Source organism: Boleophthalmus pectinirostris, unplaced genomic scaffold (genome assembly GCF_026225935.1).
Source record: "Boleophthalmus pectinirostris isolate CB_2022bp ecotype Guang Dong unplaced genomic scaffold, ASM2622593v1 HiC_scaffold_23, whole genome shotgun sequence".
NCBI classification, from domain to species: domain Eukaryota; kingdom Metazoa; phylum Chordata; class Actinopteri; order Gobiiformes; family Gobiidae; genus Boleophthalmus; species Boleophthalmus pectinirostris.
In genome coordinates this window covers 8841092-8854077 of record NW_026571207.1, presented here as the reverse complement: position 1 = coordinate 8854077, position 12986 = coordinate 8841092, and the positions used below count along the sequence as shown (strand labels likewise).

The window sequence follows — 12986 nt, the reverse complement described above, 5'->3', positions numbered from 1 at the left end:
CACATGCTTTTCTTTAACATTACATTTTATTTTGATACGATCATAAACAATCAATTTTGTGCCTTCTTTAATATTATTATTAGTTTGTACGACCATGAACAAAAACAAAGCTGGCATCTTTAAAAAAATTAAGATAAGAACTAAAAAAAAAAAAAAGTATTTCAGTTTGAGGGGTTAGTTTATGGAACAATCTGAGTGATGATTTTTAAAAAGTAACACTGTAGAAACCTTTAAAAATAGTATAAAGTGTAACGTTTTGAACGATATAGAGCGCTGGAATGAATGAATTATGCATTCAATTTAGGTTGTTTTCATTTATATTTTGTCTCTTATATTTACAATAAGTTGTACGTGAAATCGTAAATGCAAAGTCACTGTTCATACATTGTTTTTCTTTCTTGGAAGTCTGTCATTGTTTAAAAGGGTTTGGCTTTATAAGTGCTTTTGACTTCAACCTAAACCCTTCCGATCATGATCCATGGGTTTATAGTCTATGTTTTGTTTTGTTTTATAGTGACTACAAAATGATTAAAACAAACTACTACTATATTATTGCTATTGTACATTTACATGTTCAAACCACATTTTAACCAATTAAAGGCCCAAATGTGGTGACAGAAGACTTCTGAATAGAGAATATGTAGGAATATCAGACACATTTACTCTTTATGACATTTTGGTTTCATAATAATTTTTGTATGCAATTGTCTGTATATGATGATAACTTATGATTATAAATATGACTAAGATCATTTGTTATAGTCGATTAGTCACCATTAGTTGCTGGTGTGCTCTTCTAAACTAAAACACCACCAGGACAAGTCAAGTACTACATCAAAAACAATTCTTGAAGAGACATGGGTGCATGTACATAGAAATGTCCACTTCTACCACAGTGTATTAGTAAAAAGGGTTTAAAATGTGCAGTACATTTACAATACGGTGAATCACAAAACACTCTAGTAATCCCTGTATCATTCATTCTTTCATTTTTCAAAATAAAACAGAAAAAAAACCAAAAACAAAACTATTTTCTTCATTATTTGTCTCCAAAACCAAAATGAAAAAAAAAAAAAAAGGATAATGATTTGTCTTTTCAGTTTTTGGTTTTGTGTTTAAATGAATAACGGAAAAAAAAGATAATGGCCATTTCCTGTTTACGTGACTTAAACTGCGATGCCAGACATTCGTGCCACATACGAACTGAACAAGGACTGAACCACGACTGATCCCAGGACTAAACCAGGACTAAATCAGGACTAAACCAGAACTGTACCAGGACTGAGTGTCGGGACAGGCCCAGAGGTGCGCGTGCGTAGACTGTCAGGGGATCAGCCTGAGACTGGGGCCAGACTGGAACCAGAAAGGGACTGAGACTAGGACTGAGACCTGGACCAGACTGGGACCAGGTCCAGGACTGAGACCGAGACTGAGACCGGGACCAGAACAGGACTAAGACTGGGCCTGAGACCAGGACCGAGACCTGGACCAGACCAGGACTGAGACCAGTTTAGTACTGGTTTAGTCTTGGTTTAGACTTGGTTTAGTCCTGGTTCAATTCTGGTTCAGTCCTGGTGTAGACCTGGTTTAGACCTGGTTCAGTCCGTATGTGGCGCAAAGGTCCGGCATCTCAGTTTAACTCACGGAAACGGGAAACAGCCGTTATCCTTTCTTTCCATGATTAATTTAAACACAAAATCAAAAACCGAAAAAATAAATCACTACCATTTTTTTCATTTTGGTTTTCGAGACAAATAAGGAAGAAATTAGTTTTAGTCTTATTTTTGGTTTTAGATTGAAAAACGAATGAACTAATGATACACAGATTTCTAGTCTATACAATATCTAGCCTATGGCATGTGACCCTAGATTTACCTTATCTTTACAGACTTGCCACACCCCCACATGTCTTTGTCTATTATGGTTCTCCTCAAGGTTTCTCTTTTTCCCCTGTTCTTTTTGGATTTTTTTGTTGTTGAGAAGGTGGGTCTAGGAAGCCGGGAAGTGGATGTTGTGATATTGGATACACAGTTACATGGGATTGACTTCTATGTGCTTTTAGGTTTGGCGTTTCTCCACATGACTGACTTGGTTTGTCTCCTCTGCCCTCTGTAGTAAAAAACAAAACAAAACACATGCATATAAGATCTCAAACTATGTGTCACCATACTGTAAAAAGAAAGATTTTTCATAATTAGATGATTTCAGAACATACTACTGGCCTGCGAGAATAAACTAGTTGATTAAATCTCGTGAGATAACAGATCCATTCACTTTTTTAACCTTTAATTTTTCAATTTTAAGGCTCATTTACACTCTTTATTCCAATGTGTATGGCAAATAGTTTCTGAAAGGCAGGTTCTGATTACATACGGGTGAGTCAGGACTACACCAGCTCTAAACCAGCTCTAAACCAGCTCTAAACCAGGACTAAACCAGCTCTAAACCAGGACTAAACCAGGCCTAAACCAGGCCTAAACCAGCCCTAAACCAGCCCTAAACCAGGTCTAAACCAGCCCTAAACCAGGCCTAAACCAGCCCTAAACCAGCTCTAAACCAGGACTAAACCAGCTCTAAACCAGGCCTAAACCAGGCCTAAACCAGCTCTAAACCAGGCCTAAACCAGGCCTAAACCAGCTCTAAACCAGGCCTAAACCAGGCCTAAACCAGAAACCAGCCTAAACCAGGCCTTAACCAGGCCTAAACCAGAACTCAACCATGACTAAATCAGGTCTAAACCAGGTCTAAACCAGGACTAATCTTGGACTAGAGAGAGAGAGAGAAAACTCCCAAGCCCGAGTCCTGATTTAGTCCTGGTTTAGTCCTCCTGGTTCAGTCCTGGGATCAGCCCAACATTAGTCCTGGTTTAGTCCTGGGTCAGTTCTGGTTTAGTCCCGGTTCAGTGTGTGGTATGCGCGGTGCAAAAGTCTGACATCTCGATCAATGTTTCTTATGCTCAGTGAATAAAGCGTCTGTGAATTTGTATTCGTACTGAACAAAGCGTAACCATTTCATTTCATTTCATGATTGTAATTCTTAAAGTTAAAGTTAAAGTAAAATTCTTAACTTTTCAATTGCGGGTCTCCAAAAACGGACCCGTGCAGGACTCTGGTGTATGGACGCGCATGTTAAATAGCCACATTTATAGAGCACTTTTCTTTCTTCTAGACTCTCAAAGGGCTTTACATCAAACATTTACACCACTGCATGCAGACACTGGGTTAAGTGCCTTGCCAAAGGACACAGTGGTAGTATTCATCTGTAGGAGCTGCAATCACACTGCCAATCTGTGGACCAGTGGATCTTTCGGCTCTACACACTGAGCTATGTTTATGCCAGGAGCGGGAATCAAATCGCTAACCTTCAGATCAGAAGATGAGCACGCCAGCAAAACAAAATACCACTTTCACCTTGTTTTATTGACTCTTCCCCAACAGCTATGATCTATAAACTGTTGTGGACTGAGGGGGCCCAGATATCACGGTGGGAGGCTGCCATTAAAAACACTAAAGTGGTTGGAACACGGCAAATACTGGAAATAACTGCGCCGACATTTTGACATAATGTATAATCCATTTTCCTTTTACTTTTATACCTCTATGTTTGAGTTTCAGTAAATTCTCTCACTTTTCATGCCCTCTGGATGGTTGTAGAGAACACAGCTTTGACATTAGAAACTCTTAAAAGTGTAGTGAGTGTAATAGTTACTACTCTTGGGGCAGATGGATTTGTTGACATGCAAAAAAGTATAAATGAGCCTTTAGGATAGGGGTGTCAAACATAAGGCCCTCCAAGACCTTTAATCTGGCCCTCGGCAGATTTTTTACTAGAATATTTTAATTACATTTTCTATTAAAATATTGGTAATTTTCTGCGGTGCTTAGCGTAACAGCGTCTCCAGCGCCTCTGTGCGTGGACTCCTCGCACCAGAGCAGCACAAATGAAGACTTGCCTCTTTCCAAACTCTGAAAGGACAATTGTTTTTACTGTTTATCGTGACACCCTCATCAGCAAAATGTCAAAAATGAGAAAAGTGGACGCCGAGTGCAGGATTTTCCAAGAAAAATTGACTTATTCCTATTTGCATACAAGTTCATGTTCAAAAATTGTGTTGAAATTGCATTTTTCTAAAAGTTTCAGGTTGTTCATAATATTATAATACTTTGTAAAAGAAAGAGTTAATCAATTATAAAAGATTTCTGTAATAGATTTGCGTTTCTCTGCACAAATATTTGAACTTATTGCTATTTTTGGGGTATATATGCCATGAATTTCCTGATCCGGTCCCTTTGGGATCAAAGTAGGTTGAATATGGCCCCCGGACCAAAATGAGTTTGACACCCCTGCTTTAGGATAATTCCACATACAGTCAATGTTAAAGTAATGGCTTCATCACAGAATCTGATCTGAAAACAATCAAAAAAAAAAAAACAAATTACCTGTAGATCTTCAGTCACTTTTTCCTTAACCAAGCTGAAACACAGATAATATTGTAATTATCACATGATCGAAAAAAGTTGGTCATGACACTTTAACGCCAAAACTACGCTTTTTTACAATGCTTTACAAAGACATATATTCTGGATCAAGCTTCATTTGGTCTTCCGATAATTTTTGTTATTAGGTTCTTTTTTTCAGACCAAGAGTTTGTTTTTCATGACTGACAGTTTCCAGTGCTCACTAGCGGTCTTCCTCAGAGTGGTCACGTGATGTTGCTGTGACATGTCAGGTCAGCTGATTTTTGGAGGTTTTGTCTTCCTACCGGTGGAGGCAGGACGACAGCGCCATCTGCAGTCCGATTCAAACATCATAAGGACAGAGGGCAACAAACAAAAATCATTGCTGGATCAAAGAGGCAATCGAAATACGGAAACGTGCCCATGGGGCTATGAACTTTTTCACTCTCACACACCTGGGATACTGTCCTGAGGAAGTCAGACTGCAGATGGCGCTGTCATCCTGCCTCCACTGGTACGAAGGCAGCGCCAAAACCTGTTTAAATCAGCTGACCAGACACGTCACAATAACCCTCTATTTACACCAAAGCGTAACAGCGTGTAAGCTCAGCAGCACAGCACACGAACAGCACGCACAAAGGTTTGGCTTTCCATTTTAACCTTTCAAACAATCTACACCAGCAGTGTCATGCATGTTTCCAATGGCAGTCATGAGACTACGTGCCGCTCAAACTAGGTTGGAGTTATAATTTTGCAGCGTCAACGGAGCGTCTCCAGGCTTTTCAAAAGGGGAAAGACAGGAAATGGGTACACAATGTCAAAATAAACTTCAGATGCCCTTTCAAAATACGTTCTCTAAAATCAGTACAGTCGCGTTAACACTGTGCATCGCATCAGGAGCTCAGGGAATGACTCGTGATGGACTACGGAACGTTTACAACCATGGAGAATAAATATAAAACATTTTATGACACCACACAACAACTTTAAAAGAACAACTTCTGACGGTCTGTGGTGCAAACAAACGTTCGAGCACTTATTTCGAGCACCGAAGAGACGGCTCGTTATCGCTACAAAGCATCGTCTCTCTTGTTGTCAGCTTTGGTATTGTGTAAAAAAAGTTTAAACATGAGAATACACAGAGACTGGCATCACAGGAGCAGCTTTGTTGCCTCTGGTCTAAATTGAAGTTTGTGTGTATGCAGCTCTGCCTACATTACGTGCTGCCGATGCTCCTGGTGTAAATTCCGGGTTACATCACGTGACCACTCTGAGGAAGACTGCTAGTGAACAATCGAAACTGTCAGGCCTGAAAACAACTCTTGGTCTGAAAAAACAAAACAAAAACCTAACAACAAGCCTCATCAATTTCCAGTGGATGTGACAGACAGGTGTTTTAACCAATCAGAGAAATGCATGCTCTGTTTGCGTCAAAACAAACATGGTGGCTTAAGAGTAAAAAATAAATGTACCCAGAGGTATATATGAGGTAAAAGATGTTATCCTGTTCTGAAAGGTTCACGACTATTCAAGAGGAGATGTCTTTTGCATTTGAGAGACACGTGATACACACAAGCTGCTCTAATGGCCATGTTTTATTATTTGAGGAGCTTTATGTTTCCAGACTCTCCTGCATTTGAACAGAGTCGGAGGAAATGCTTCGTCAAGGAAATAATTCTCACCACTCAATGAGGATCAGAGCGCTGAAGAGCACAACAATCCCACTCATCTTCAGTATGGTGTGAAGACCAATCCCAAAGTGGTCATCTGAAGAAAAAGATGAAATGCCTTTATTTCATTTTTGTATTTAATGGAAGCAAGAAAATACTGTAACAGGAATATTGACCAGGCATGTACCGAGGTGAACGCTTGGCCTTGTGCTATTTTAGTATTTTTACAATGTGTTTTTTCATCAGTTTTGGTCAAGAATTTTGTCTGTTTTTCTACAGCGTGTGTTCCAGCTAGTTTCACTAACATCTTTTCCTTGGTCCTAGTTCTCCTTGGTCCATCTTCTCACCTCTGCTCCTCAGTCCTGCCAGCTCCTACCCAGGCTGGTGCCACTTAGTGCCTCCGCTCGTTTTCATTTCTCTCCAGCGACTAGATCAGGAATCGGAATACACTAGACGGTTTTGCAAGAACCCCGGAATCAACAAAGACCCATATATTCTGTGTTGGCAATGATTCCTGAGATCGAGGAATTAAAGCCAGAACAAAGAGAATGTTTGGTGAATTTTACCAAGGGGAAAGAAGTTATTGTCCTTTGGGATTTGGGAAAAGCTTAATGTACCAGTTAGCCCCATTGACCCCCATGACCAAATAGCAGCGACTGGTTAAGTAAAAAAAGTACCCACTTACCATCGAGTGAACAAATTGTAATGCTGTGAGGTCAGACAGTTTCTACGAAGTGAAACCGGATGATGAATCAGGTTAGCCAGCCCCTGCCCTACCACTCCATTTACTCACCTCTGCCAGCTCCCTCCAGCAAAATTGTTAAATAAAAACTTGTGCATTTATCTCATTCTGCCTTTGGGTCCAACACTGGTTCACCCGGAGAAGAGTTAAAAGACCACCTCTTCTATAATATGTTACAGAACCCCCCCAAAATAATTGCCAATTTTCTGTGTGAAATATAATTTAATTAATAAAAGAATGTGAACTTCGCTGAAAGTAAAAAAAACAAAAACATTGCTCTGAAATAGTTGTGGATAGAATTAAATAAACGTCTACATTTTCAACAATATTAATCTATAAATGTCCATACCTTCACTCTGCAGGTTGATGGTTGGAGAGTTTTGTTCCCCGACTTGATTCTTGGCTTGACAGAAGTATTCTCCTTGGTTTGCACTGTTGAAGATGAGGCTGTAGACGTTTCCTTCATGAACTCTTTGTGGACCCTGTGAGGTGACCCTGAACCAGCTGAAGCTTTGGACTGGAGGCCAGGCTCTACTGGAGCAACTCAGATTCACACACCCTCCCACAGACACGGGGAAAGTGTTCACTACGGATGTGTTTTTAGGAGAATCTGAGGAGACACGTGCAATATGGATCATGTTGTGTTTATGACATAGTTGATAGTTTAGATGTTTATAGCATATGAATTTTAGAGTAAAATGTGATTTAAGGCGGATTTCATTATCAGAATAATCGTATCTTGTTCAGAAAAAAACAAAAGGAAAAAAGAAAAAGAGAAAGCTATTTTTTTTAAAGTGAAAAAGGCAGTGGTAATTTGAACTGTTGCCCGTGTTTCTAACCAGTGGGACCAAGTCATCATTTTGCAAGTCTTCAAGTCTTTGACCTCAAGTCTGAGTCAAGTCCCAAGTCAAATACAGGTAAGTCCAAGTCGAGTCTCGAATCAGTCACTGGCCCATAAGCCCAAGTCAAGTCCAAGTCGTCTGCTTTGAGCTTCAAGTCAAGAGCTTTAAGTCTTTAAAATAAAGTACCAAATACAGCTTTGTTTTTTGCAATTTATATGAATTTTAAACTAAACTGTACTAAAAAAAAACATAGTATATTTATATATGAGTATTTATAGAGTATATAAGAATTGTAGAAATGCATTTTTTTTCCTTTTTAAATGTCTTGACAAGATCTTAGAGTGAATCATTATGGTCAGAACATAATGAATTCAGATTTAAAAGTGCTTCTCAGATCTTCTCAAGTCACAGGCCTCAAGTCCGGGTCAAGTCCCAAGTCACTGATCTTAAAATCCAAGTCAAATCCCAAGTCTTCATTTTATCAAGTCAAGTCTCAAGTCCTAAAAATAGTGACTCAAGTCTGACTCGAGTCCAAGTCACAACTTGCAAGTCCCACCTCTGTCCCTAACTATTTCTAGCACTACATTTCTAGCGTCTATTCATCATCTGTTGCATAAAAGTGATGTTTACTTACACTCCACACTCAGATAGATGGTCTTGTCTGCACTCTTCTGTCCTCCCTTCACAGGATACATAGCAGAACAGTGCACCTTCAGTCTACGGTGCTGATCAGATAATCTCATCTGGAGTTGTACTGAAGTGGTGAAGGTCCCATCAGAGTTTTGGACCATGTGTTGTTCTGAGGTTTTGAAGCTCCCATCAGGGTTTTGGAGCATGTGTGGAGGCTCTGGTTGGAGGCTCCATGTGAGTTCAGGAGGAGCTTCAGGGCAGGGAGAGGGAGCAGAGCAGGTTATATTCACTTTCTCGTGCTCCCTCTGTGACCCTGACACCTGCACTGACGGGATCCACGCAGAATCTGGACAAGAGAACCACAACTTTTTAATAGTTACAATGAATACTGTAGCTACTGTAGAATTATTGTAGAGTAAATGACTGCCTTAACCTCAAGCCTAACTTTAACCTAAAGTGTGGTTGAGCGGTCAGATCCACAGACCCATAGGTCAGAGGTCCTTGGGCAAGACACTTAACCCACCTTGGCCTTAGTGTCTGTGTACACTAGTGTGTGAATGTGCATGAATCGGTGAGTGGTCCCTTGATGTGAAATGCTTTAAGTGCCTTGAAGGTAAAAAAGCACTGTATAAACTGTCTGTACACACAGAGCCAATGTAAGAGGTGTTACTAGTGGTAACTACATTGTTCCTATGTACAGGACGACTCTTGGTCAGTCTCTTTCTCTGCTAAAGGGGCCAGACTGTGGAACTGTTTACCAGCTGATTTAAAATTGGAAACCAATAACAAGAAATTTAAAAGAAAATTTAAATCATTGTATGTTTCCAATCAAAATGTATCCATTGAAAATGTACTGTACATTGATGAGCCATCAGGGCCTGCAAGACCTTAAAACATATCTGAATCACAAATTAATGTTAATTATATTATTAAATAATTCCAAATGGTCTGTCTGCTTCCTTTCATAGCTTTTCTGATGGTTGTGCTGCTTCCAGAAATGTATTTTCATATTAAAGCATTTGACCAATCACATTTCAGCCCTCATTTGTTGCCAGGCAGAATCAAAGTCAAAGAAGTCTACCTGAGGAATTCACAATCTGTTCTGCAGGCCCTCGAACACAAAATAAATGTCCATGAAACTGTTGCTTCAACCAATCAGATTTTAAGTTGGTGTTACCAGGGTCTTCTAGCAGGCAAACGACAACATCACTGTATTCACACCCGCTGCTTAGAGAGTCAGAGAGCGAACCACACCATGTGATAAATACTCCACCCCCTGCTTAATGACACTACTCTTTGAATAGATGTCTTAAAAGAACACTACATATAATGGGATTTCATTCATCGTAATAAAAAACAAGTATATGAAATACATACAATATAAAATCATGTGTCTTACCTTGGACCGTTATCTGAAGTGGATCACAGTTTGATGTTGCTTTAAACTTGGGGCTTTCTATTCTGAAGAAATACTGGCCAGAATGATTTGTGTATATATCAGAGAACAGAGTGGTGCAGTTTTTCTGTGTCAGGTCCCCAGTAATTTCCATAGGAGATCTGAGGCTGGGCCTACCGCTGTGAAAAAATACTGGATCCGCTGCTCTACCTAAGTGGGGATATTTCCTACTCCAAATGGCTACTACAGGTTTGGTCAGGTTTAACTTAGATTCATGTTGAGATGTGAATGTGCACGGGATCAGCAAACAGGTGCCACTCAGAGCCTCCAGGTTTGATACAGAGATGGTCAGAGCACGGTAATATTCACATCCTAAAGCACCTGAAACACACCAACCAATAAACATGAGAAGGACATTTGAACAAGTTTTACATTAGAACCAAATTTATTGTCTTGGACTTGTTACAGCAAAGATTCTGTAAACACATTTAAAATTGCATTCTTCCTGATGATCACATGTTGTACAATGAGGATAATATAACATTAATAACCTTTGTGTTCTGCTTCAATCACAAATGGTAAATGGTCACATTTTTCTATAGCGCTTTTCCACCTTCAAGGCACTCAAAGCGCTTTACAACAAGGAACCACTCAACCCATTCACACACCAGTGTACGCAGACACTGGGGGCAAGGTGGGTTAAGTGTCTGGCTCGAGGACACAACGACAGCATTCATCTGTGGGAGCTGGAATCACACCAGCCAACCTGTGGGTCAGTGGATCTGACCGCTCAACCTGTGATGTTTATGTTGAGAGCTGGAATCAAACCGCCAACCTTCAGATCAGTGGGCGAATGCTCTACCAACTGAGCTACTGCCACAAATAAAAAAATGAAAATGAGCAAACTCACCAAAACTCAGCAGTAAAACAAAACAGATGCATCTTTCCATTTTTCAAAGGCACACAAGGGGAAGACTGGTGGCTACGTTAGGTTTTCTTCACCATAAAGTGTAATTTCTTATATCGGAACTTCCCCTTTAACGGTGGAGTGAGTGTAATGATCAACTTCCGTATTTCACAAAATTATACTGCCCTACAAAGTCAAAAGACCCTTCAGTTTTAGGTAGGGCTCCCAAAATTTCACAACTAGTTACTAAAATTAAGAAATATTTGTATGCGAAAAATATTGAGCTCAGACTTGACCTTTGACCCTTATTTGTCAGTTCCTCTACTCTGCCTTTGTATCATGAGCCAAAAATAAGGAGTCAGGCAAAAAAACACTGAAAACTTAACTGGTTTAAGATTAGTTCAGCACATTTTTTGCTGTTGGGGATAAGGCAGAAAGGCACAGACACACAGATGTGAGCGTCAGGAGGAGCAGAGACTATATCAAAGAAATGATCAAAATAAATAAATGCATTAAACAGAAAGACGTTTATATCGAATAGCCTTTGAGTAGCAGATTATAAACCACCTGCTCCTTATGACACACAGAATTTTTTTTCAGTGATTGTATATATTTATTCATAGTGACCAATTAGAAAGAGGTGGTGATCCAGTTCAGTAAAATTATTTTTATTTAGTAATTTATTTCAGAGATCAGCAGTAGTTTACGGTTTATTGTTCATACAAATAAAACATCTGAGCAGTAATTGAATTTTTAAATTCTATGTTAATGGTATAGTTTGTGTTTTAAGGTAAGAAATCATGTTAATTTAAATAAGTTATCAAAATGGAAGAGAACTTAAAATCAGAAGTCCAAAATCAAAAATCAATCAATAACATGTCCATGGAGAAAGGCAGCTGATGGATCCTCTACCAGACGTTACACAATGCAACTTCAACTTTGCGCAATCTGGTGCATTTGTGTGCAGCACCTAAAAGCAGAAATAGTTTGCCCCAGTGTTATCAGATCAGCGGAAAACATGTGAGAAAACAGTTGTGCAGAATAAATTCCCTCTAGAGTAGAGTCAGTTGCAGAAGACAGCCTCTGGTGTGCATCCCCCTGTACCTGATGGACGTCTGTAAAAAGGGACTTGTGCTTTTAGATTTTAGAAACAAGTCCATGTATTGCCCCATTCATTCAGGAATGGTCCAGGGTAGAAAAGGTTTAAAAGTGGTCATTGTTAGGGAAAATAAGTGTTGTTTTAATGAGACTCTGGCGTCTGACGCAGGAGAAGTTTATTTACCATCGTTCTGGGACCCAGTGAACTTGAATATTCAACACTGTGCATTAGTATTGGCTTTTCAAGCCTGACTATGTGGTCTTGTGACTCCTGTGGCTCCTGTGGCGTGGGCATTCTCCGCAGACTGCATTATAGAAATAAAGCGATGCAGCTCCAGCACGACTGCTGCTGCCTGTTGTCCTGCTTTTGCCTGGTTATCTCCTGCTTCTATCCTGGCTGTGGGAGATCGTCTTTATGCTGTCTGCATGCTCTGTGAATGGACTGGTACTATGTGAAAAATGCAACTTAATGACAGTAAGAAAGATGTTAATAGCAACTCTGGATTATAAGTTAACTAGTATGAAAATGCTACTAATAGGGCAGCAGGAGAGTGAAAAAAGGTCATAGATTGTTATTTTTTATTCTATGTGTAGTGAGACGCTTGTGGCCTATAAAAATGGTCTCTTCTCAGTGCTCGTTCTTATCTTACCTCTCCCCCATGACACCACACACCACGAAACAGAAGCTTGTGCAGGCTGTAGCCGCTAACAGGATCACCACAGTCATGATGATCAGTTGCACTAAATGTCTCCGTACATGAGGGTAAAGCCTAGAGAATAGCTCAAGTGCTGCGGTCATCATGAGTTATACTAGGATATAGCGAATCTTGTATGTCAATGTTACGCATTTAATATTGTAGACGCAGACTGCTGGTGGGTGAGCCTCCCTTTTTTATTCGTACCTGTGATCGTCTTTCTCCAACCTCCTGTGATGATTAGACTGACATTGACAATGGAATGGATTTCATGGACTGCATTGTTATTTCACCTGGCAATATGGAACCTATTAATAATTTGTCATCTATATATTTAATACAACCTAATCGATCTCAATGTCAATTTAATAAAAAAAACAAAACAAAAAAAAAACACAAAAAGCTATTTTTTATTATCTCCCTTCCAGTTGGTTACATATAGTCATCTGTTGTATGATGAGATCAAACCAGTGTGTAATGTGACAGGCGTCTATTTGTACCTCCATTTCACATTTTGCTCATATAATTATTTGTAGTGTTAATAACTTG

The 12986-nt window shown here is 39.6% G+C and overlaps 1 protein-coding gene across 3 annotated transcripts; it reads right to left on the bottom strand.

Moving 5' to 3' along the window:
• Positions 1-1157: 1157 nt before the first annotated feature.
• LOC110153713 (sialoadhesin-like) lies at positions 1158-11000 on the bottom strand. 3 transcript variants are annotated; one of them, XM_055159202.1, is made up of 8 exons: positions 10648-10693; positions 10394-10553; positions 9741-10118; positions 8346-8687; positions 7219-7479; positions 6140-6224; positions 4440-4473; positions 1158-2109 (listed from the first exon to the last, which is right to left on the bottom strand). In XM_055159202.1, the coding sequence occupies exons 2-8, from the start codon at positions 10395-10397 to the stop codon at positions 2059-2061; spliced, it is 1155 nt and encodes a 384-aa protein (XP_055015177.1). In that variant the 5' UTR covers positions 10398-10553; positions 10648-10693; the 3' UTR covers positions 1158-2058. The 3 variants fall into 3 exon arrangements, with proteins under 3 accessions (XP_055015177.1, XP_055015176.1, XP_055015178.1); XM_055159201.1 differs by lacking the exon at positions 10394-10553 and having other exon boundaries at positions 10648-11000; XM_055159203.1 differs by lacking the exons at positions 9741-10118; positions 10394-10553 and having other exon boundaries at positions 10648-11000.
• Positions 11001-12986: the final 1986 nt, after the last annotated feature.

What these genes read in the sequence shown, in the direction of transcription:
- LOC110153713 (XM_055159201.1), bottom strand. Translation starts at nt 10,687, where the DNA reads ATGGAAAGATGCATCTGTTTTGTTTTACTGCTGAGTTTTG. An exon ending in TGTTTTACTGCTGAGTTTTG is followed by an intron (nt 10,119 to 10,647) that starts GTGAGTTTGCTC and finishes GGTGTGTTTCAG; the next exon opens with GTGCTTTAGGATGTGAATAT. An exon ending in ACTTCAGATAACGGTCCAAG is followed by an intron (nt 8,688 to 9,740) that starts GTAAGACACATG and finishes TCTCTTGTCCAG; the next exon opens with ATTCTGCGTGGATCCCGTCA.